Here is a 25,047-nt window from a genome sequence, read left to right as displayed (position 1 = left end):
TACATACCCATCATCCTCTAACATCAAGAGCCTGTTTTGCAGGTGAGAGGATTGACGTCAGGACAGCTGGGTGGTTGTTTATTTTAGTGTTGGATGCAATGATGTAGGAAGTAGGAATCAAAGGGCTGCAGGGGACAACCTTTGCCTGACAGTGACAGAACAGTTTCAGAAAGCCCTGTCCCAGACACCTCATGTCCAAAACCCAAAGCCCTTTGGTCTATTTTGGGGTATAAATTTTTCCAGTGAGATTTCTTCTTGGCATTCATCAACCCAAGACTGGCTTTCACAAGATAACACCAAACCCTTTCCCCCCAGAGGGTCAATTACCTCTGCTTCATTTGCAGTTTCATTAGTACTTCTGCGCTTCCTTCCTCTCTTGGGATAGCCATTGATTTTACATTCGTAGCAAGCTTCTGGAGAGAGGGAGTTGTCATCCATTTCTCCGCTGAGTGAAAGCTCTTGTCCTTGACCTTTGCCTAGCCCAACTCCAGAAACACAGTGTCTAAGGAAGGAAGAAATCCAGAATTAATTCCAGTGAGACAGATACCTCAGCAAGAGCTCAATCTGGGGACTGTGAATACAAATAATAAAGCAATTGTGTTGCACTCATTTCCCAGGAAATTTTCTGTTCAATTTAACAGGCAAAATTCTCACTGAATCACAAAGCAGCTACCTCTGGTTTCAAGGATCTGTTTCCATGGGGCTTTGTCTAAAAGAGGCCTGCCAGTATGTAACAGATCTAAAAACACCAGCTTAGGCTCTGAGAAGTTGTTAGTTATTTCTGTCATCCAACCTGAAGCACATTAAGAGTGACCAAATTTCAGCAGGTGCTGAAACGTTTAAGAATTGGGGTCTTTCATAATGTAGTTCAAGTGAGCATCCCAAAGCTGTTAGTCACTTCTAAAATGTAAAGCACAATCTTTCTGCTTTCCAGCTGAGTGCCTGGTCCAACATGATGCACTGCCCTAATGCTCCCACTGGGCCAAGTGAAAATTGGTTTCCTTGATAAAGCAGACATTTATTAAAAAAGTAATTCATTTGGAATGCATTTGAATATGAAACATACAAGAACGTAAGAGCATATGAAGTTGTAATTCCAGTCACCACTTGTATCATATTGTTTGTCCTTGGAGCTGGCAAGGCTTGTTTTGCTTTGCTTTTAAAGCGGACAAGCGGTACACCACAAATCAGAGTGAGAGGTGTCAGCTCCCAAGAGGTGAGCTCAGATAGCTTGGCTGGCTGCTGGGGTGTGCAAGAGAGAGGTGAAAGCAGTGAGCTAAAAGGGATTATGGAATCTGGTAATTGTAACCAGATTCCCTTTAACACTAAAACCATGTAACTCCCTTCTCTCTGTTAGCTCTCCCCTCCCTCATTTCCAAAAGAAGCAGGTGAATCCAAACTCCTGAGCACCTCCACAATCCTGTCCATCTCTCATTGGTGATAACAGCCTGGTTCTGCTGCTCCACACTACAGAGAAGGGAGCGACTTATGTTGCCTTTATGTCTGTTAGTTTAAAATGAGAATCCCTTACCCTTGTCCTATTCTGAAGTAACCAGGTGGACATCCACAGACATAGCCACCTTCAGTATTTGAACAACCATAACTGCATGGGGCTTGTGCAGAACCGCATTCATTGATATCTTGGCAACCTCCACTAAACTGTTCATACTGAAATCCGGTAGGGCACATACATTTATAGCTTCCCAAAGTATTGTGGCAAGATGCTCCTCCACAAATGTGTGCACTTAGACATTCATTTTCATCTGGAAAGGAAGAAGAACACACCATGTTAATTTCCACTCTCGGGTCAGTCCAACCGAGCCCTTCAGAAAGATGTGCTGCGGTACCAGCTGTGCAGAAACAAACAGCAGGGCTTGGCCTCGACCTTGACTGCTAGGAGGCAACTATGCCATACAACAGAGCAACATGTGGGCTACTCTACTGAAGATGTCTCAGACCGTGTCAGCTTGTGCTCTGAACAGCTGAGAAGCAGAAGAGGGAACATTTCTTGTTCCAGAAAAAGGCCTGAGGTTAAAACTTTACACAGTTGAGAATCTGGTCTAGTAATAATTTGTATTCAAGATTAAAGGAGAAAGAGAGGAAATTAGGCTCTGACACCTTTTCCAGGCACTGAAAAGCCCTGCATGGCCTAACATACAAAGCCCAGAGCAGCATCTCCAACCTACACATCCAGGTTAGAGGAGAATAAGTGCTAATTCAGAGCAGCATTGTCTTTTCCAAACAATGTGACTGTTTGTTCTTCATTTAAGAGCAATACTCTACTTTTTGCAGCATGATTTATGGCAGGGTGCTCCACAGATTTGTCTGGGCAGGGGACACAGTCACACACAGCACAGGGCATGGGAGGAACCAAAGCATTCTTCAGTGATTATCTAAATATGTGTTGCAGCAACATCAAAAGTCCCTGAACACTTCATCAAATAAGCTAAAAAAGTTCAGAAACCGTTTGCAGAGCTGGAATTGCTAAATAATAGGAAGGAGTTGTTACAGAAAAGCCTATTACATGGATTCTTCCCCCGTGGTATGCCCAGGAGAGCTAGAAGAGTGTCAAAAGCATATAATTACAGACATTAACAGTGAGCATGTGAGGACCCTAAAGAGTTAAACTTGCGTCTGAATTCTAACTAAGTCCATACAAGCTTTGCCATTAACTTAGACTGATGTTTCAATACTCAAGGTACCTAACACAGCTGAACTCATAGCAATTAGGTCGACATCATAAATGAACATTTGAACCACAGAAACTCGCTGCACCACAAGGATACACACTCACTTTACCTTGTTCCACAGCAGATAGATAGAGTGTGGCCATCATCAAGGTTAGCTCCCATATTTTGGGTGATTGGTGGGGAAAAGGCACAGGAGCCTTGAACTGTATGCAAGCTGTGCCATCAGGTGCCAGCTTTGCTCTCTGGTGCTCTGCATTCCAATACACACAGCTCTGCCACGCTCAGCCTCAGCAGGAAGGAGAGGTGCCATGAGCACAGGAAGAAACCGGCTCTCACACCCCCCTGCCTGGACTGCCCCATGTCCAAGAAGGTGAAAGTGCTGGCCAAGCTTTTCCCCAGTTGTGGCACTCAAGTCTCATTTTCCCTACTGAAGTCTCTGTGATTAAGTATTTGTTGCTGAAGGGTTGAAGCCTTTCTTTCAGAAACTGATAGACCTGCCTGAAACCTGACCAGTAGTCTGTGGTCACAAATGATAAAGCAAAAGTGTTCACCAGGTTTTGGAAACCAGGCTAGAAATGCACTGAGTCTGAAGGTGTCACTCAGGAAGACTCAGAAACAGCGAGGATATTGCAGAACTGCAGAAGAGCTGCTCTCTGTCACATTCCACAGTGTCCTCCAGCAGTCAGAACTGGTAGCTCCTACAGGCTTGTTTGATTTTTCTCTTGTGCCAATTTTATTAGATTCTAATTTAACCCTATGCTTTGCTATTTTAATTAGCATTCAAGGCCATCCTGTGCTTGACCTCCCTCCTTGTTCTCTTGTATGCAATCAGCATTAAGCACTGGAACACAAGCAAGCAAATGTCACAGCAAGGACTGCATAAAAGGTCAGGAAATTTGGTAAGCATGATGAAAAGCAGAGATCCCCCCAGAGCACCGCAGTGCTAACAAGCTAAGGCATTTCATGTTGCTGAGAGCAAAGGAAGCCAAACAAAGAGATATGAAGCTCTTTGTTCTCAACGAGGTAATCAAACACATCTCCGCTATCTACACAAGAGTAGCTTGTGTGAAGCCCATTAGATGTAACTGGAACTGCACAAGCTGTCAATAGAGGAAAACTTACTTAAGTGCTTCTTCTGTTTGAACATGCTACATGTTACACCACGGAGAGATACAGAGAAATTTCTCGTGACTCCTGCAGCGGGCCCAGCTCTATCTGCTCAAGTCATACCCTGCACATGCAGCCACATCTAAGAAGGCTCAGAGATCCAAGTTTTAGACAAGGAAGAAATACGCATTTTAATTTTCCACTGTATTTACTTCTTAGCATAAGTAAAGAGCGCTAGCTTTTAGTGCTTATAACCGATGGTGAGCTGTGAGCACTTGTTACCACAGTCTATCCCAAAGCTGCAAGGAAGCGTCTTTAGACAGATGGCAGCAGCTGTAGTCAGTTATGAGAAATGGCTGATTCTGTAAAGAGCTTACACACAGCAGGCTTGCTGTAGGCGTTGTAATGAATGATGAAAGCACAGATCAAGCAGGATTTTAATAGAATTTAAAATGCTTTACTCCAGAAGTTGAATTTTACTGTGTAACAACCCGAACTTTTAGTTTTGAGTCCGCCAGGTTTAACCAACAATAAACTCAGGCTGGAGACTGCTGCGTGGCTGAGAGGACTTCCTTTGTCCACATCACAAGATACATGTGAGTAATGCACTTTTCCTCAGAATCAGTACAACTTCAAGCACCCTCCAAGCTCCCCTTGTTTGTGCTTACCTTATCGAGCCAGGATATGAGCTACTGGCTGTTTCAAACCAACTGCCTTTCACCGGATAACTCACTTGAAATGTAAATCCACTGAACATGGTAAATTATGAGCAGAAAAAGAACGTATGGCAAACTGACCCACTGCCCTTCACTTGTTGCTGCATGCATTTCCATACATTAACTACAAAAAGTGACTTGCCAACGCATTGGTTCCACTGGTAATGCTGGAGATATCCTTGTGGGCAGCTACACCTGTATCCTCCGATTATGTTTTGGCAGCCATGCTGACACCGATGGTTTCCATCACATTCATCAACATCTAAAAAGGTGAGAGACATTCTGAATTCTGGGAGAGAGGCTCAAGTTATACTACATTAGAAAACTGTTTAAACAAGTAATCATCCATAAGTACAGGGATATTCCAGGATCTTCCAAAACCCTGACCAGCAATGGGAGACCACTTCTGGCCTTTCAGGTATGCAGTTCTGGCTCTGCAGTAAGTAACTTAGGGCAGAAAACCACCAAAGGCTCAAATTCACCCACAGATTCCACAGCTACTGCATTCTGCTGTGGAGCAGCGAGCAGAAAGCCAGAAAAGGCTTTCCAGAGGATCCAACCTTCAAAGCGAAGAATTCCTTGCTTTTACCTAAGCATCAAACCCAGCAACCCCAAGATAACTCTTTATTCAAAGCAAACCAAACCCTGTTCTGGGAAAATGCTTCAGGAACCCAGAGAAGTAAAGTCAACAGCCCACGAACTCCCAGCAGGTCACCTTGCAGATGCAAGACTTCCTGTCCTTGGTGAGTTCCTCAGAAATCCAGGCAGGATTTGACAGAAGTTCACTGAACTTCTTAAACTAAAACATTCCAGACTATACTGAAGTATCCTCAGAAGTAGCAGAGAGCTCTCTAGAACCCTGCAGGTTATCTATGTCTTCAGACCCATGAAGAGAAATATGTCCCTGCTGATTAACTTCCAAATCCCACCCTCCCTTCAATCTGAGCATACTTACTACATAGGATTTGGTTCTTACGCTGTATGTCCCTCCTTGGACAACAGCAGGATGAAGAAACATATAGGAAAGCAAGATGAGATGAAATTAAATGCACTGCGCTGCACCTACCTTCACAGCTAAGCCCGGTCTGGTCAAGTGAGAAGCCACGCTGACATTCACACACAAAACTTCCCGGAGTGTTCTGGCAAATACCTTTTGCCCCACATAAATTAATTTCAGTAGCACATTCATTATTATCTGCAGGAAACCAAAGTCTGAGTGTTACTTCTTCGTTGTAAAGATGACTTAGCAATGCTGACGATGAAAGGTTTGTGACAGGCAGTACAGAAACATTAGCAATATCGCTGTCCTACTGCCTGCTCCATTTTTTACTTCTTACTGACATTTTTAATTTGAAAAAATTCAGAACAGCTTTGGGAAGGGAACACTCCTTTTTTTCACCAAGAACATGTAGTTTGATATCCCAGTCTTCAACCAACCACACCTTCACATCAATAATAGAGGATCACCAGAAGAACAATCCAGCATGCAGAGCAGAAAGGATGTTTTGCTGGAGGTACTTTCATCTGACATTTCCACAGACCTAAAGTGCTTCTGGTTTTTGTGTGTTTCTCACCCCACTTACCAATGCAGGCTGTATGGTGCTGAGTGAATCCAGGAGGACATTTACAAGTAAAACCTCCAATAGTGTTGACACAAAGGAACTGGCAGTTGTGCTGCTTTGTTGCACATTCATCAAGATCTAAAAAACAAGCAAACATTTTTCATTTGTTTCCTTGGGAGGATCTGACATTTCAGATGGACTTAGAAGTGGCTGCAAATAAGTGATGTGTCAGATAAAGATATTTGAATCTAAACCTCATTTCCACACTGGCATTTGTTTCCTTGAATGCAGAGTCCCTCACATTATGAATGGGACTTCATAGCTACAATAGTGTCTGTGCTAATGCAGGATTACAGACACCACTCTCATCTGTCTGTAAGATGCTATTATACTACAATGCCCGCTCTAGCTGTAGTCAATCGATGTGAGAAGCAATGGCAGATTGCAAAACAGCACTGTATTGAAGAATGCCAAATTTAGAATCACTGCTCAGGCTTGTGTGGTTTCGGTCAGAGCTCTGGTAACAAGATAGAGACATAACTGACAATATAATGAATGTTTCAAACTCTCCTGCATTGTCCTTTATTCAGCACAACGCAAAGGAGGTAGGCTGCAACTCTGCTGATGCTGGACAGTACACTGAAAACAATGTTCACCTTTGAGCTGAAGACCAATAGAATTATTATAACTAGCATCTGTAAAGATTTACATCATTTAAATGTTCTTGGATTAATATTTGCCCACAAAACATCGAGTTTCTGCACTAAATTGCTTGTTTGTTACCTTTACAGCTTCTCCCATCTTCTTGAAGGATGTAGCCTTTTGGACATGAACACTGGAAGCTCCCCTCTGTGTTTTTACAGATGAAATTGCAAGGTTTGGGCGACTCGTTACATTCATTCAGATCTAAAATAAGCAAAACCAGACACCGTCATGGTAACAACCAACATTTGTGATGTTTTTTAGAATGCTCAAAACCTCTTAAAGAAGGACAATTTTTTCCTTGTTTTTCAAAGTTTTTGTGTTTCTTTCCATAAGCCATCTCCTAGTATTAAGCATTATGTACATACAATATAATAAACTCTATATTCATAGAACATAACAAAAATCCTACCTATGCAAAGTGTGCCAGTTATATCTGTAGTGTAGCCAATGTTGCAGTGACAACGGTAAGATCCCCTTTCATTGATGCATTCCCCATTACGGCAGACATCATGGATAACCTTGCACTCATCAATATCTGCAGTTAAATGAAAGTTAGTCCACAAGAGAACATCATAAATAACTCATCTGATAAAGTTACAGTGGGTTCTTGTGATCTGACATTAAAAAGCCCTACATAAAGTAAAAAGCTACATAACAGAACACTGAACAGATTAGGGGGAAATACTAAGAAAAATATGGAGCATTAATCTAACTTTCAAATGCAGTAAGTTGTAAGTGTAAGCAAACAAGTGGAACTGACCGTATATTAGCCTCCACGAATCAAACACAAACAGCTCTCGATGTGTACCCACAATGCAGTCAAATGTGAGAATGCAAATTCGCACCTGAGAGTGTGTCAATCAGCTGACATGCCAGATAAATATCTGCCAAGCAGGATGGATGCCTTCTCATCAAAGGCCTTTGGCTACGTACCTTCCTCCCAAGTGACTGCGTTCTCTCAACGTGAAAACTCTCAGAAATTTGGATTGATATCCAAAGAATTTAAATGATTTAAGGTGGTGTTTACTAGGTAAGTCAGTACCTGCTCCATTGGACATGTATCCCCGACCATGAGGACAAAGCTTCTTAAAGGCCACAGTGCCTGGGAAGGGGCAGACCTCGCAGTTTGGCCCCCAGCCTCGGCCACCATCACAGCAGCATTCAGACTTGGTGACAGAGTTCCTGTTGCTTGATCCAATTTGACACATACTTTGTAAGACTTCAGTGAAGCAGTAGCCTTCCCTGTTGTCTGGAAGACAAATTATGCATTACAGAGAATCCTAATGGCGATGACCTACAGAAGGTCATGAGATATTAGGAATTTAGTCAGGAATATAAAAGAAAGGGCATACTTCACCCTGAGACTGTGCAACTGAGAGTGAAAGACTACCAGCAGTAAGAAAGAGAGCACGATGTCTAAGGGAAACAAAGAAGACAGGAAATTTAGCAGAAGGTGGAAGTTACAAGTTACATGATGCTTGTAAAAAGATACATTTCTGCTTGATTCCAGACAAGAAAGGTTGGCTGAAAATCAGACCCAGAGAAAAGGCAGAGCAATTCCAGGCTGACTGATACTACCCCACTGTCAGCTTGCACAACTAGCCAACCCAACACGACTGATCAAAGCAGGCATACAGTTAGCACACAAAGAGTGAAACTGCAGGAGGACATTTATAATAAGGCCCCTTCTTGCAGGAATGTAAACTCAAGACCATGTTTATTCACTGTTCTGTTTCTAAGTTTAAGCTTCTGAGTACTTGTGCAAAATGAGACAACTCACTAAGCTGTAAAGCCGCCTCAAACAGGAGTCACATCTGACTGCCAAAGAAACCCAGCTAGTGTGACTCCCAGAAAACAGAATTCCTGTTACCAAAGTGATTATTCATTAGGGCGTTACTGTTGGACTTACCAAGGCATTCGTTCTGAGTGTCACTGACTGTGAATCCCTCATTGCATTCACATCTGTAACTTCCCACTGTGTTTACACACCGACCATTCTCACAGAGCCCAGGCTTGGTCTGACATTCATTCTCATCTGTTTTTTTTAAAATGATATGGGAAAAATCAAGTCCATTACTGTGTTAAAGCAGACTAGTGAAGTTTGTATGAAGTTTTTAAGCTGAACATTCCATTTTGTTAAACTTGCATATATATTATTGATTTTTGTTATAAAAGTCTATTCAGTTTTCAGAGGAGAGAAGGCTGTCCAGCTCACTTTAGAGATGCTGTTTCTAAGTTATCTCTGCAACATACTCCTCACTGGTTTGCAAAGTTGGTCATACTTAGAGCTGCACTTTTTAATGTCATCCAAAGTTTTACAGCAATTCAGATCTACCCTTATTCTTGTTAAGATCAACAAGCTCACAGCAGTGAGCCCGACTCTCTGCTCACCATGAGCAATTCAGCAGCATTGCAAGCTGGTTGTACAGACAGCCATATCCAGATTTTGTATTTAGTGCTCAGATGTGTGTATGGCACTGATGATCCAGCATGCAGGTAGGTGCATAATTCTTCCCCTGAGTTCTTTAATGTTTTGTTAAATCCAAAATTTTCAGCTCTAACGAGAGACCGTGTGTTTCAAAAGCTTCAACACTCCAGGGTCACCTACCTATACAACCTTCTCCATCTGGTCTGCGCTGGTAACCTGGTCCACAGATGCACATATAGGTGCCTATTAGGTTTTTGCACTCCATTTGTTTTGAGTCACAATCATGAATGCCTTCTTCACACTCATTCTGATCTAAAACACAAATTTCAGATGTCATTATATGAAGAGATGCTCTTGGAAACTCATAATAATAAATTCTGACTTTGGAATTTTAATCCAATCAAATTTAGCACTGTTATTGTGCTAAACTTTCTACCAGATATAACAGTCTAGAGCAAATTCATTTCTCCCAAGTGCCCTTTTTATCAGGGCAAGAGAACTCCACGCCATCTGATATGATCTCACTTATTCAGATGTCCAGGTTTACAGGCAGGATAGGACTAATACCATCAACTGTGTAATGCAAACCATAGAATTTCATCCCAAATTCTTTCTGACTCCGTTACCTCTGGGATTAAAACTCTGTCCCACTCAGTGAGTCAGAGCCCTGCCCCTGCAGGAACTTGAAATCATTAGCTCACAACTGGGAGAGTCTGGTAGGAGCTTTACCTCTGCACATTCTCCGGTCCTCTCGCAGAACATACCCTGCAGGGCACTTGCACTCATAGGATCCAAAAGTGTTCACACAGCGGAAAGCACAGAGCAGAGGGTTCTGAACGCACTCGTTGACATCTGGATTCAGAGCAGCAAAGACCATATGAAGTGAAACATGCTTTTGCAAAATGCAGCAGACTTGAACATGCGGGTTTTAGTTACAGCCAGTACCAAAGATCCCAGCTTAACACTGGCTGAATTTTAATTGTTGAGAACTCACGTTTCTATTTGTCATAAGTTTCTGTACAGGAAAAGGCATCAGACATGCCAGCATGTTTGCACAGCTACCTGAACTCTCAATATCTCCAAAGGCAAAAAGACAACGCAAAGAACTTCCAGATCTATGTTGCCAAACTCCTGTAAGTGAAAACTGCACCTTTTTCACATCTAGGCTCAATTTTTATTGATATTTATTTTAAATCCTAGGCTCACCAATTCAGCTTCTTCATACACCGAATTCCTTAAAACACCAGTCTTACTAGAAAGTGCATTTACGTACACTCTGGGCTACTTGAATAATTACTGCCATATATAATGATGGTTATGCTCTCTGCTAACTCCTCTGCAATTTGAGCTTTTGACCAAATTCCACAGGGAAGTAAATGAAGCTCTAACTGTATATAAAACTAACGTGAGCTGATGCAAAAATAGAACCATTCCTTTGTATGGGTTTGCAAACTAGATTGTGGCAGATAATGGAAGAACAGCTGTGTCAGGTCAGATAAAGAGTCAGAATGTTTGAGGACATTCTCCTCTCTCTGGCTATAACTTAATGGGAAAAGTATTTAGCAAAAAGGCACCGTGTATGCAGAGATCTTTCCCCTGATACAGCCTCTCAGTTTAAGGCCTTCCACAGCCAAAAGCCACACAGAAACTATCAAGCTTAATTTCCACTGATGGATTCCCACACAAATTTGTGCAAACTCCTTCTGGATCAATTTATATTTGTGGCCTCACTAATGTTCTACAGCAAAGAGCTTCACTACTTAAGTAAGCACTATGCATATAAAAATGTTTGCTTTGGTTTGTCTAACATGTTCCCTCCAGTTCTGATACCCTCGCCACTTGTGGCTTTATAAATTTAAATCATATATCTCTTCAACCACATTTACCACACTGAAAGATTCTAGTCTAATTAATTTTCTCTGTGCTCCTTCTATAACTCTGATCTTCCCTATTCCTCCCCTCTTCGTGCACTTTCACTCTTTAACTTCCAAAATAAGAGACCGAAAGATAAAAAGTATTCCACGCAGGGATACCACTGTAATCTTACAGTACTGTGCCAACAGCGTCTGTTGTGTTTCTTTCCTAACAAACCCAAGTAGTCCATTTTCTACTTTCACCTTTGCTCAGCATTTCAGAAATGCTCCACAGAGCTGCTTTACTCTCCTCGATTGTTTTCTAAAATGAAGGAACTGTTTCAGCACACAACTGCACTGGCTGCCCTTAACGTGTGGGAGTCTCACCTTCACAGGTCATCATTGGTCCAGGCTCAAACCCATCAACACAGGTACATTCAAAACCACCCACCACGTTCCTGCAAGTTCCATTTCCGCATGGATTTCCAACAGCACATTCATCAGTATCTGCAAGCAAATAAACCAAGGCAAGACTACACAGTTATTCTCAAGTAAAAGGAACAAAACTCTAGTAAGCAACAACAACAAGACAACAAACAAAACATAAGAACTCATTTAAGCTACAGAATTACGGTCACTTGAGGTTTCCTTGGGCAAGCTCCCAGCCAAAGGAAGACTGACCTAGAACAAGTTGCTCAAACCCTGCCAGTCAGGTTTTGATCACTGGCATGGATCTATAGAGACTCTATGTTAGAGTAATATATCTCCATTATGTCCTTAATGTCATACTCGGCAGATCAGGAGTTCTTTTAAAATGGAAGATGAAGCAGCTATACCTACCCACACATTGAGTTTCTTGTAGGATGTAACCATATGGACATTCACAGCGGAAAGATCCATCTGTGTTGATACACTGGCCAAATTTACAGTTATCCGGATCAAGGCACTCATCCACATCTGAACGAGAAATACGAACAACACATTAAGTGTAGTTTATTTCATGTGGTTTTAGACTTCTCTCAAAGAGCAAATGTTATTCTAGTGAGAAACATTCCTGATCACACAAGAAAAGTGCTATTATTTGAATTTTGATAGATTAGGATGTGGGCACAACATTCAGCTTACAGGCAAGCTTCTGGAACTAAAGAAAAAGAAATTGGTTCTGAACGTCATATAAAAATCTGAGTGAGGCCATGAGATGCAGGTAAGAAAAACAGCAGCATTTAGTGCTCCTTGATTAACACTTTTGCCAGTGAGGCTGAAGGGGGACCTGTCTGGGGTAAGAGCAGAACGTACTGAAGGGATCTAACAAACTGTGGCTTGCACTTCTGGAGCCTGGGAACATGTTACGTATATTGTACAAGGAAAGGTGGGTGCACTGTGATCCAGGCTCTGGATCCTGCACAAGTTTCCTTGCAAGTCTGAGAAGCTTAAAATAAAAATGCCAAATTAATTTCTGACATACGAGACCTTGAGATTTATTTTAAAACTGGTTTAAATAATTGGAAAAAAAAAAAGGTGGAGAAGCTTCCAAAAAGTTTCATCTTTTGGAAATATTGATTCTCCATTGGAAGGAACAATGGTCTATGGATAAAAAATGGCATACTGCTGCAACAGCAGCATTGGCAGTTGTGTAGCTCATGCACTTACCCAGTCTTGCATCACCAGGTCCAACAAGGATGCCAATCCCAAATGGACAAATCTGTCTGAATGCCTCTGTTACAAAGAGCAAAACAGAAAGTTCAAAGCATAAGTAAAATTGTGTTGTGTGAACTTTGCAGTCAGACAGCTGGTATCCTCTATGTGCAAATGTAAAACCCTGTGAACAACGAGCATCATATAACTTGCTTCCAGGATCATACAAATGCAACATTTCCATTTTAAAAGCATCAGTACCACTGACTGCATTCTTTGCTACTGTAAATTAAAGAACTCAGATTTTCTGAAGAAAATACAATCTCATCTGTGGTTACTAGTTAGTAGAAATAACTATACTACAGGTAGGATGAGAGTTTAATTTTGGGGTTCAGCTTAGACTGAAGTTTCTGTTCTGTTTTCAGATCCACAAAATGCTGTGATATGTATTACAGTTTTCCAGCTGATTGGTTCAGATGCTCCAAGGGCAACTGAATGACTCACACAGACAATATGCCTAGAAGGAATATTGCAGCTGGCACATCTGATTTCTCTTTTCTCCCCTTGTTTTTGTGTGGATTGTCTGCAAAACATCTACATGACATATTAGTGAAATGAGCTCTATTAATGTATTGCTGAAACCAGTAATGCTGTTAACCACATCTGTCAGTATGAATTAAAGTGTGTTCAGCAAATGGTGCTACGATGGTACAAGGGCCTGTTGACTTGTTTGATGCTTAGTTGCAGTCTTACAGAGGATACAAAGGAAAGTGTTTCTTTAGTACCAGCCCATGGAGGTTTTCCCTCATAGAGGCCTCTGTTTTGTCATTCTCTGTTATTTCTGCAAGCCATTCACACTGAAATGAATGCAAGTCAGACTTTTTTAAAGTAATAAATTTTAGTCACAAAATGCAACATAAAGATTAAGGTGTGGATTTAGTTCTATTGTTTGTAAAATAAAAACACACTCAGATTTCATTTCTATGGCATCTCTTCCTATACTTGGACTAATTCTATTTGCATCTTGCAGGTGTTTCCTCATAGAGCCTATTACCTTTCTACTGCAGTACGTGATACTTCCACAGCTAAACATTCAACTCTTGATCATACTAATAAACCTATAAGCAAACACTGAGTGTGGTTGAGAGATGCTTTTTGAGACTGCAAAACCACCTACCTTAAAGAGAACAAAGACAATTGTTAGGGTTAAACAGCTATGAAAAACTATTGTTCCTAATTCTTTCTTATAGGAAGCCTAGACTCCTTTCAGTTCTGAGCGATTATCACAGCACTAAGGTCACCAAGTCAACAACGCACCGTCTGCTTCCTCTGGGCAGAGTTCACAGGGATCTCCCCATCCTTGTCCTTTTAGGGCACAACAACACTCTTGTTTGGAGTGGTTCCGGGACTTTGGCACAGAACATTTTCCATCTTCAAACTTAGTAAAGCAGTAACTCACTCTCAGATCTGTACAGAGAAAAAGAGTTGTTGTTATGTGCAGTTAGGGTGACTTTGACACAGTTTTCAATTAGAGGTGTAAATTGCACATTACATCAAGCCCCTCGGCCTCCAACAAAACACACAGTTTCCATCTGAGTCTAACAAGGACAATTACTGCCTCTGACTGGAGAAGACTGGAAGAGGGAGAAGCACTCTAACCCATTAAAGGAAAGCTACGGGGTAGAGCGTCCTATCTCAGATGGGGAAAAGATTTCCTCTTTTGTCCGTCAGAAATGTGAGGGCCGTACCCTCCTCCCACCTTCACTCCTTTTGGTGAGAACTGAATACTGATTTACACTTTGTTATTAGTAAGAATCACTTCAGTCAAGAGATGTGAGTAAACTTGCAATGCTAATGCTGCTTAGCGATGAACTGAGGAGCAATCTTCAGGAACACTTTCCTTCTTCATTCTTCCCTGAGGCACACACAGCAAAGAAAACTGGCCTTGTGGCACTCCTTCAAGCTGGGCAACCAGGATGCTGGAGCAGAGCTGAGATCACAGACCACAAGCATCCAGCAGGCAGAGAGCTGGCAGCTCCCTGGGCTGGCAGGGGAATGGGCCAGTTGTGGAAGCAGCTGCTCATCCAGCTTTCTGGCTACTGCATCAAAGCTGGGCAATGTCCAGACTTTACAAAAGCAAAGTAATAGGAAGTTATAAACAAAAGTTTGTTTGGCCCAAGATACCAGAAAAATACCCTCTCTAGGGGAGGATGGGGAAAAACAAACTTCCTGTGTACATACAAGCATGCATTTTCCTCTGATATTAAATGTGAAACGGTGGTCTGTCTTTTACAAAGAAGATTAAGCTGCACTCTTTATTACAGTTTTGTTTCTTGGTTGTAGTTGTTGTTTTCTCCTTACCTGGAGAGAATAAAACCCTCGGGGTAAAGAAACCTCATTTATACGAGCTACAAAAGCACAGCTAAAGCAGCCGTGAGACTTCCTTGAAGTTAAGGGAAGTAGCTGCACCAAACTCTGCGGTGGTTTGGAGACTTGGATCAACATTTACTGCAGGTTGGGTTCCATTTATTTTTTTCCAAACCAAAGCCACAGTTTCATTCAGCCCACTGTGAAGCGAAGAACTCCCCGCGGTGTCAACAAGTATCACCACTCGGTGCCAAGCAAAACTACACAGGTCCTTATAAAGGTCTTACTCATCAGTGGTTACCACTGTGCACACTGTATACAGGACATTCAGTGATGAATCTATTTAATGGTTTCCCAAACCTTTAAAATAACTCACTCTCTAATTTGCTGTGCTTTTTTTTTATCCACACAATTAACCAACCTGTGGGTTTTCACTGCTACATGTTCAGCTTTTAGCATTTAACCTCTGTTTTAGTGCCCATGTTCAGGCTCTGAACAGTGTACATTGTAATTTTGAAGCCTTACATCTTGTGTAAGCTTCTGCTTCTCTAAGCAGATGGGTGCTTACTGTCCACAGTATTCTGTTTGCTTATGTTTTCCATTGATCTTGTTTCCACCCACACATTCGTGGAAAGCAACAGAGTTTAACAAGTATTATGTAGCATTTGGGAAGTGCTAAGAGCTGCCTTCTTCCTGGAAACACTGCCCATAGCACTGCACTGCAGTAGCCTCTGGTGCTCATGCTTCAACACTATGTCGAACGTGTCACAGCCTATACAGAATCAAGGTAATTTCAACATTTCTTCCAGGAGTGCAATAAAGGGCTGTGGAGCAACATGATTTCCCCACTTAACTTAGCGCATTTAACATAATCTTCACCCCTTTTATTGCAATGCTCTCTTTAATGACAATCAGATGTTAGAGCAAGGCAGAACCTGGCCACAACTGAAGAATTATCCTGTTTTTCTTGTGAAAAATACTGTTGGAGTCCAGAGTATATTAGTATATTAGAAACAGGCAGCTAACAAGGCTTTATGAAACAGAAAACTAATTCTGAAATGCCAAAAAATAAGGATGAGATTACCTTGGCATCGCCTTCCTGTGGAAGACAACACAAAACCTTCTGGACACAAGCATTTGAAACTGCCTGCAGTGTTGCTGCATGTGCCCAGGGCACAAATTTCTGGCTGTTCCACACACTCATCAATGTCTGTAAGAGAAGTAATTAGAGAGATGAGAAACAAGAATGTCTATACTGACAGATGTTCTACATCAAATGTAACTTTACATCATTGCTGATATCTAACATCTGAAAATACAGATGTCAGCAGAAAGACAGAAAGAGGGATAAGAAATCCAGGTACAAAATCTAGGGTTAGTTTTCCAAAGCCTCCTGCTGTGGATACGCCTCCAGCCATGTGCCAGCAACAGGTCTAGGATCAGATTTGTCTCTTGGGATCTGATCAGGTAGTTGGGATTCAAAACAAAACTTGACCAGACTTCATCAGAAGCAAGTAACTCATCAGTGGCTACAGTTCAGAACTGCATACCGTCACACAAAAAATAAACATCACCCATGTTTAGATGCAGAGGAAAGTGGCAACAACTGAGAGTGGCTAAGGAAATGGACAGAAGGAGAATTGATCTGTACACACCTTCACATCTGTCAATTTGCAGGACATATCCAGGAGGACAAATGCATCTGAATGACCCATCCAAGTTCTGGCATGTGCCTGGCGCACATTTTCCAGGCTCCAGTGCACACTCGTTGACATCTGAAAGAAAAACAACAGCAATTATCTCAAATTAGTTATCTCAATACATTTGCCATTGAGGCTGCTACACATTTGATTCCAACAAAGTAACTGTGGAACCTTCCAGGAGCAGAAGAGTCCTCATCCACTTCATCTAGGTACAGTGACAGCAGTTGTGACAGCTCTCTGACCTCTCTCACTGTTTTACTGAACACCGTCTACTCAAGGTCTACTGCACCTTTTTCCTCCCCTAAAAGAAGGCACTCACCAACACAAGTCCTTCCATCCAGAGCCACTTCATAGCCGTCATTGCACAGACACTGGAAGGATCCAATTGTGTTCACGCACTGACCATTCCTGCAGAGCATCCCATTTCCACTTGCACACTCGTCGACATCTAAAAAAAAATAACATTGAAAAACACCCACACCAAGTAAAATTGGATAGATGGGATTTCTGTTTCCACTGTACAAGCACAGTAACTGATAATTCATCAGTAATCCCGTTCCAAAAGGAAGTGAAAAAAAAGTATTGCTGCTGGTCCAATTTAAAAAGTTGTCAATGCAAGAGTTAAAAAAGGAATGGGGTATTTTACATGCAAACATTTAAGTGGTGGCAGAAAAGTGAGAAGTAAATAATCAGAGGCCTTCTCAGACCTTTCTGTCTTATTAACACAGACCATTCAAGTGTGATCCTTCAATGCAGAGAAGATGGAACTAATGTTAATTTTGTTAGAAGCAAAAAGTCTTAGAAACCCTTAACTGGTCTCAGCACTCCTCACCTATGCAGTCATTGTTGGGTGAGAGGATGAATCCCAAATTGCAGCGGCAGTTGAACGAGCCGATGGTGTTTCTACAGGTTCCATTTCCACAGGCATCTCTCTCACACTCATTAATATCTATAAAGGAGAAAAACGGAGCAGCAAGAATTTTCATCTTTGACAGGGCAAGGAAGGCTTGTAGCTGTCCCGCAGGCAAGAGAAATAACCTACTACCAACATAGACCAAATACAAGTGAAAAAGATTTTCCTGTCTTCCAAAAGGAAGATTTTACAAAGGTTTATATATTGGATAGTAACACCTATAAAAATAATCAAGTATTCAATAATCATTTATCTTTCTGTAGCTCCTGTCTCAGCTTTCCCAAAAGATTTCTAAGCTATCTGTGCTTACAAACATCCTGAAATTTCCCTGTCTTCCCCAGACAACAGACACTAAACTAACAGCTTTGAATGGGTTAAATACAGAGTTTCCTTCTTTATGAAGATGTCTCTGTTTCTGAAAAGGCCACTTTTTTGGCAGGAAATCTATCCCTGACTTCTCTGTTAACAAGTAGGCCATATACAATTGTCGCATTGCAATATTCATCTACTAGATTTCTTGCCTGAAGGAATGAATGAGACAAAATGTTTCAGAAAACTCTGAAGAAAGAATTATTTTACTGAAACAAACGAAAGCATTAGCAGTTTAGAAAACAGGATATGTATATTTAAACTGTCTGCCTACAGTACTGAGACATTCTCCCTTTCATTATCAGTTTCTTATCATTTCTAGCTGTCAGCCATGGTGGTTTTGCATCTTTGCCTGGAGGTAGATGGTTCATCATCAGTTCTTGTAATGCCATTCCTTGTGGCAAGGAGGTTAGACTTCCATTAACACAGTTATTAAGTACAACTTAACATGGTATACTTGCCTATACACATTGTTCTGTCATCATTGGTCTTGAACCCGTTGTGACAAATGCAGTAAAAACTTCCGACAGTGTCAATACACTGCCCATGGCTGCAGATATTGGGAATTTCTTGACATTCATTCCGATCTGAAAACAAAGTGGCACAATGAAAGTTAACACCTGTAAACTACAAGGTCGGAAAGATGTAGTAGCAGCAGCAACCACTGGTGTCTGGGTGAGGAGCTACCAGATATGGTTTAGTGGCTTGTGGTAGCAGTGGTAATTGGAGGACAGTTGGACTAGATGATCTTTGCTCCTTTCCAACTTTGTCATTCTATGATTCCACACCAGTTAGAAACCAGTGCATGTCTATAACATAAATGAGTATTGTTGATTTATTAACAACAAAAGCATTTTAAGGAAAATCTCTGGAAACGGGCTATTTCATTGTAAATTACGTATAATTCTGCAGAGAAAGATGGGGAAATCTATCCTGCCAACATGTGATATGCTGTCTTATAATAGCAAGGCATCTACTACACTGGTATAACAGCTGACTGTTTCCTGCTGCTCTTGTTATACAGAATCACAGGATTGCAGGGGTTGGAAAGGATCTCAGGAGATCGCAGAGTCCAACCCCGTGCTAAAGCAGGTTCCCTACAACAGGTTGCACAGGTCAGCACTCAAACAGGGCTTGAATATCTCCATAGAAGATAGAAGATGAATATCTCCATAGAAGACCCCAACACCTCTGTGAGCAGCCTGATGCAGTGCCCTGCCATACTGCAAAGAAGTTATTCTGCACGTTCGTATGAAACTTCCTGCAGTCAAGTTTTAGGCTATTATTCCTTGTCCTATTCCTACACACCACCAAGAAGAGCCTGGCCTCATCCATTTGCCTCCCACCTCCCCTTAGATATTTATAAACATTAATCAGATCCCTCCCTTAGTCTTCTTGCCCCCATTTATCAGCGCTTTTAGGCAGAACACAGGATTTTACCCACAGCAAGTGAAACAAAATGTCAAAGAACAAAATGTTTGCTGTGCAGTACAACTTTTCCATATAAAAATCAGAAACATAAATCAAACAAGGTCTCCTTTTTGACCTTGTCAACAACAAAAGCTGTTTTGATTCAATATGCTCCTAGGCATTTTGCCTGATGCAGCTCCAAAACACAATAACTGCGGTGCCCTCATAAGCTTATACTAGAATCCATTAGGTTTTAGTGTTCTGTAATTTTCTTTTACGTATAATTTAAGTGAAACAGACCCAATTTCATAACAAATCAGCTCCAGTGCTTTGCAAAACAAAGAGCGAAGTTGTTCATAATCGCAAAGAACTGCATGTACTAAATCTTGTTTTTCTTCCTCCACTGCCTGTTCTCCTCACCGTACTAAATACATGGAGAATCCCAATAACCCCCACCCTTAGGATTACTGTATTTCCACTGGGGACATTAGTAGCTTTAAATGAGGGTTCACTGATAACTGAGCTCTCCCAGTGCTATTAATGATGCTGCTGCTAAATAGAGTCCAAAGAAGGCAGGAAGGAAACCTCTGCTGGATAACACTGAAACTTAAAAAATCCAAGTTCTCTCATCTTAGGAGAGTGATGGAGAAATAAAAACTTTGACCTTCTTCAGCTCTCTGCAAACAGTGAATTAGAGCCCCAGGCAAAAATAACTTCTTTTGGGGTGAGGGGAGAAGGGTCCTTTAAAGGCCATCTAGTTCAGCACCACTGCAGGGCAAACCAAAAGTAAAAGCATATTGATGAGGGCATTACCAAATTGCCTCCCGAACACCAACAGGCATGTGGCATCAAATACCTCTCTGAGAAGCCTGTTCCACTGTTCGACCGCCCTCACAGTAAAGAAACTGGGAGGCAGAATATAAGTGCTTCTATGAAAAATTATGTACTATACCACAATAGAATATCACCAGAAGAATGCTATTTTTATAGTAAGCTAAGTGTAGTACACCAAGTGAACATGATGCACCACAGTTCTGATTCAGCAAGATACAAGGCACCGGAGTGTAATCCTCTCTCATGCAGTAGCATGACTGATTCAGTATTGCAAGGTGTTCAGCACTTTGCTCTCAGCAGTCATTAAGAATTTCCTTTCTTCTCTGGATCAAGTACTTTCATCAACCACTTTTATTTTTACTCTAATTGTTTATTTTCACTAAACATAAAATAAGAGCAAAATACAGGGAAGTGTTACTCTTTGTGCCAATTCACGCTGGTTTATTGTAACCCATATCAGAACCTTTCCTGGCTCTTCCTGTACTACTGTAACGAACGCATAAAAACAATTACATTGAGAATATATTGAATATTTACATATGCCACCACAAAGCTTTACAAAACAAACGTTCAGTTCTCATGGTAGGGTTCTGGTTGTCCCTACGCCCTTTTCCCTCAAGAGTCTCACAAAACAATGAAGAACTACTCTGCAGTGAACGTGTACTTCCTCAAACTCAAGTGCTCAAGCAAAATCTCAAGGAAAATGTTACCGATTTCCTTTGTACTTATTATTTTGTACAGAAATGTATATAGTATTTACAGCTGCTTGGCTCCCAGCACTCTAAAATCTCTGCAATTCTTCAAGTAATCAACACAAGTGCCTCTCTGGACTATGATTTTAAAAGAAAGAGCAAATAGATTAGAGAAGGGCAGTCCTACACAGGGAGTATTTAAAAATAATGTTCTGAGGCCCTTTTAAACCCACAGAAAAGTTAGGAAGTGTAACAATAAGCTTTTCAAGTTAGCTATTGCATATGGCCTAGCAGATAAGTCCACCTTATCAGAAGAGACCTCAGCAAGCAGTGTTATGTTTGTGAAAATACAGACTTGCTTTTATAGCTCCTATCTGAAGCCACTACTTTCTGCAGACATTCATCCAAAGAAGCCAGATGTACTCACCAGTGCAGCGTCCAGTTGATGTGAACCTATAGCCAGGTTTACAGTCACAACGGTAGCTTCCAGCTGTGTTGACACACTCTGCATTTTGCTGACACACTGGTCCATTTTGGCATTCATCAATATCTGTCAATACAAGAAGGAATTTGATCACTATGGTAACCACAAGAATGACAACAAAACCATTTTGTTTTTACTGCAAAGGAGTACTATCTTACCAAGTATATGAACTTCCTTCAAACTGTGAAAACATCGATATATTGACAAAAAAAAAGTAGACTTTTGGTCAAATTTAGGACCAGGACCACTGCATGCTATTTCTGCTAGTAGCAGGATCTCAGAGACCAATACCTCAGCTATTAGTGACCCAGACAGAGAATGACTGATGGAAAAAGTCAGTTTCAAAAGGCGTGGGAATAGAAATAAACTCTTAGAACTGAATTTGTTTCTAAGTTGTGCAGATGGATTCACAGAAGTAGAGTTTTACTGTGGGTGGATTCCTGCCAGCTCCCTGGCTCCCAAAATATGGAAGGGAGATGAAGCATTTTATAGAGAAGATGGTATTAGCCAAGAGATAACTGCAAAACAATCTTCTTAGAGAAATACAGTGTAAGTGTGACTCATAATCACATTCTATTAATGGATACTGACTGCAATAAATAAACATTATTCTAGGAAAAAAAAACCACAAAGTGAGGGTGGAGCACTGTGCTTAAATGCAATTTTAGCCTCATTATTAAACAGCATGCACAGTATTGGGTGGCAAAGCAGAGGATATCCCCTGAACTGATTCAAGCTTGGGTCAAAGTCAGTACAACCCTCATTTTCACTTGGGTTTTCAAATTAAATAGAGAACTTTATTTCCCTGGAAATCTAACTGTGTTTCAATTAGAAGATGTGTACAGAAGATGCCTGGATTTGAAGCTCCTCGATACCATGCTCTGCAGTACCCAATTGGTCAGCAGTCATAAACCACAACAGGGAATGAAATAATTCATATTACTACCTTCAGTTTGTTCACGAAACTGACAACACAATGTTAGAAAGTGTTTAAATTGGCAAATAAGTTATCATGTGTTTTTACTATTTACAGAAATCTTTGTTCCATAAGAAAAAAAATATCTTGGAGTAAAATAATTATTCTCGTGATCTGACTCAAGACAACTATTTTTTTCTTGGCTTTACTGTCAAATGTGAAAAACAATGTTTATTCCCATGACTGCTGATTCATGCTCCTTCAAGCCCTGAGATGTCTGATGAAAAATCTGGTATTTTCTATGCAAAGGAATTCAGAAAGATTTTCCTTTGTTAAGAGTGCACTTGCAAACGTATCATATTTGCCGCTGCCTGAATTGCCAGTTGGTTAAACAAAATTTCTCTGAATGGGAATAGCACTGTACCTTCACAGATCAGTAGCTTGTCATTGTAGAAGAAGCCCACCGGACACTCGCATCGGAAGCTGCCAACCATGTTGATACAGATCCCATTTTCACACACTCCAGGAATCTCTCTGCACTCATCAATATCTGCAAGAAGAATTTTTTAAAATACTTGTAAATGGCACTTTGTGAAATTCTCTGCTACATGACACATCTTGCATTTATCCTTCCTAAAATTATCTAACGTATGCGATCATCAGAACATTCCCAACTGCAGTGGACAGTGAGCATGGAAACACAGAAATCTGCTGTTTCCCCAAGTACTCTTCATTGTAGCCCAGCTCTATCCTGCCACGTGGAAGGCAGAAGATAGCACGCATCATTCCTCATCTCTCCCACCCACAGCCCTGATGAACCTGTTCATTCATTCTGAGTGCTGAAATGGAATTACTGGGAAGAGCTGAATGGAGAGAATGTAAATTGCTTTGTTTTATTCCAGGAGAACTGAATGCAAGCACTGATCAGAACTCACTTTGCACTGTTTTATCCTTGCTAATCTGGGTAATAACCGTGCATTTCTTTAACAGTTTGGGAGTGCCAATGCCAGGTAACATCTGAAGTGATGCCAACATACTGTTAGATTGATTAAACCAGGCAGCCAGGGTTTGCTATTACTCTGTATACATGTGGGTTAAGTAATTGATTTTGGCAGAAAAAAGCAGCTGTTATTTCAATTATATATGTCCTGTCTATTGGGTTCTTAAGTTAATTATGTTTAATATTCTGACAACAAGAAACAGAGAGTCCCCCAAAACCTCTCCCTTTAGTAAAAACTGCTACATGCATCGTTGTGTATGAGTCAGAACATAGTGGGGAATGAGCAGGTAATGTGAGTTTTAACCAGCTAATGTCTTTAAAAAAAAAGCAAACTTATTTTATTTTTTTGATTACTAGATTTGAGTCCTCTGATTAAAAACAGAGATTAGTAAAACTAACTCCCTCTCTGAAACAGCCACCTGGGGTAAGTATATGTGATCCAAACAACAGATGAGTAACATCTAAAGACTGTGACAAAACAATGCAAGGTACACAGAACAGCGTCCCTGCAAAGCATATGATATCTTGTTCCCACATTCGGTGCCCACAGATGTAAGGGAAATCAGGAGATGCTCAGCAAAAGCATCAGGATGAATACTGCAGCCTAGTGACACCCACCAAGACACCAGAGCAGCAGGAAGAGCCTCTGGTTTGCACGATGTAAAGCTGTGTGTTCACCACTCTCAGTGCTGCACTGGAGTATGTTGGTGGCCTCCCTGGGATGACCCTTTTGTTTCAGTTGGCTCCTGAATGTGCACTGCTCTGTGGTGTGATGGGGTGGAGAGAGCTGACTGCAACACTCCTGGCACACAAGCTGCTACAGGTGCAACTTTCATTTATGTTAGGATAATCAAAGGTACCCCTGCAGTGCTACACCCTTGTTGAGTTTATATGGCTGAACACAAATTCCCATGATTCTGAATAGATGCTCAGGTCAAACCTTAGTGCTTCTTGCCTTTTTTTGATGAATGGCCCAGCTGATAATAACTTGGGTAATGCTAACAATGAGAAGTGGGAACTTTGCTTGTAAGAAACAAGCCTGGTAAATCATAAATACTGTACATTTCAGTAAGGTATTTAAAAGAAGACATTCTCTACTTTAACTAGAAATACTTTCACCTAACTAGCTGAACACCACATCACAGCAACAGCTTATTCCAAAAGCACCTGATTGTTGTCGATATATTGCCTATGTTTGCTAAAGGGCACACTATCTGCTTCTTATTTGCATTCTTCTGTGAATAAAAGCAAAATGGAGTCCCAGTAGGGATTTACTCAGACCCTTGTCTTTGAATTTCTCATTCTCTCCCTCTTTTTGTTTTGCAACTTGTTACTCACCATTCAAAAGTTAAACACAATAACACATGTGAGAAATATTACAGTTAAACAGAAGAAAGGATTTTTGTGTCAAACCAATACACTTGGGGACTGGTGTGAAATGTCAAATTAAATCTGTGCTTCAGTCTCGGGGAAAGACTCTTAATTCTCCCCAGACCAAATGCTGATTGGCCTTACTCCCAGTTCTTGTATGCTTGGTAATCTGTGCCCTGCTCATGTAGGCCTGATGACAATTTCTTTTGAGCTTTATTTTGCCTTAATAACAAGCAGCAATAATCATTGCTGCCAGCTAGGAGGAGCTATACAGAAAGCTCGCAGGTTCAGA

At 41.1% G+C, this 25,047-nt stretch overlaps 1 protein-coding gene across 3 annotated transcripts in view; it reads right to left on the bottom strand.

The window, feature by feature from the left end:
- The window catches only part of FBN1 (fibrillin 1), a 139,985-nt gene that overhangs the window by 2,278 nt on the left and 112,660 nt on the right, over positions 1–25,047 (bottom strand). The window contains exons 44-66 of one of the 3 annotated variants that reach the window (XR_011904909.1): positions 22,809–22,934; positions 21,412–21,534; positions 18,510–18,635; positions 17,599–17,715; positions 17,086–17,214; positions 16,719–16,838; positions 16,148–16,273; positions 14,014–14,163; positions 12,712–12,777; positions 11,902–12,018; positions 11,449–11,568; positions 9,938–10,060; positions 9,389–9,520; positions 8,690–8,815; positions 8,133–8,196; positions 7,823–8,029; positions 7,190–7,315; positions 6,859–6,981; positions 6,097–6,213; positions 5,580–5,708; positions 4,656–4,775; positions 1,532–1,763; positions 328–502 (exon numbers count right to left, since the gene is read on the bottom strand). Coding sequence is in view for 1 of the 3 variants with exons in the window: in XM_072346019.1 (XP_072202120.1) it covers positions 328–502; positions 1,532–1,763; positions 4,656–4,775; positions 5,580–5,708; positions 6,097–6,213; positions 6,859–6,981; positions 7,190–7,315; positions 7,823–8,029; positions 8,690–8,815; positions 9,389–9,520; positions 9,938–10,060; positions 11,449–11,568; positions 11,902–12,018; positions 12,712–12,777; positions 14,014–14,163; positions 16,148–16,273; positions 16,719–16,838; positions 17,086–17,214; positions 17,599–17,715; positions 18,510–18,635; positions 21,412–21,534; positions 22,809–22,934 (2,930 nt within the window). In the remaining 2 variants the exon portion in view is untranslated. The remainder of the gene's footprint in view (positions 1–327; positions 503–1,531; positions 1,764–4,655; positions 4,776–5,579; positions 5,709–6,096; positions 6,214–6,858; positions 6,982–7,189; positions 7,316–7,822; positions 8,030–8,132; positions 8,197–8,689; positions 8,816–9,388; positions 9,521–9,937; positions 10,061–11,448; positions 11,569–11,901; positions 12,019–12,711; positions 12,778–14,013; positions 14,164–16,147; positions 16,274–16,718; positions 16,839–17,085; positions 17,215–17,598; positions 17,716–18,509; positions 18,636–21,411; positions 21,535–22,808; positions 22,935–25,047) is intronic. The other 2 variants (XR_011904908.1, XM_072346019.1) reach the window with 2 other exon arrangements.

The sequence above is a fragment of the Excalfactoria chinensis genome, chromosome 10, assembly GCF_039878825.1.
Source record: "Excalfactoria chinensis isolate bCotChi1 chromosome 10, bCotChi1.hap2, whole genome shotgun sequence".
NCBI lineage: Eukaryota > Metazoa > Chordata > Aves > Galliformes > Phasianidae > Excalfactoria > Excalfactoria chinensis.
Note: the sequence above shows the minus strand (reverse complement) of the source record. Positions and strands in the feature narration are given on the sequence as shown.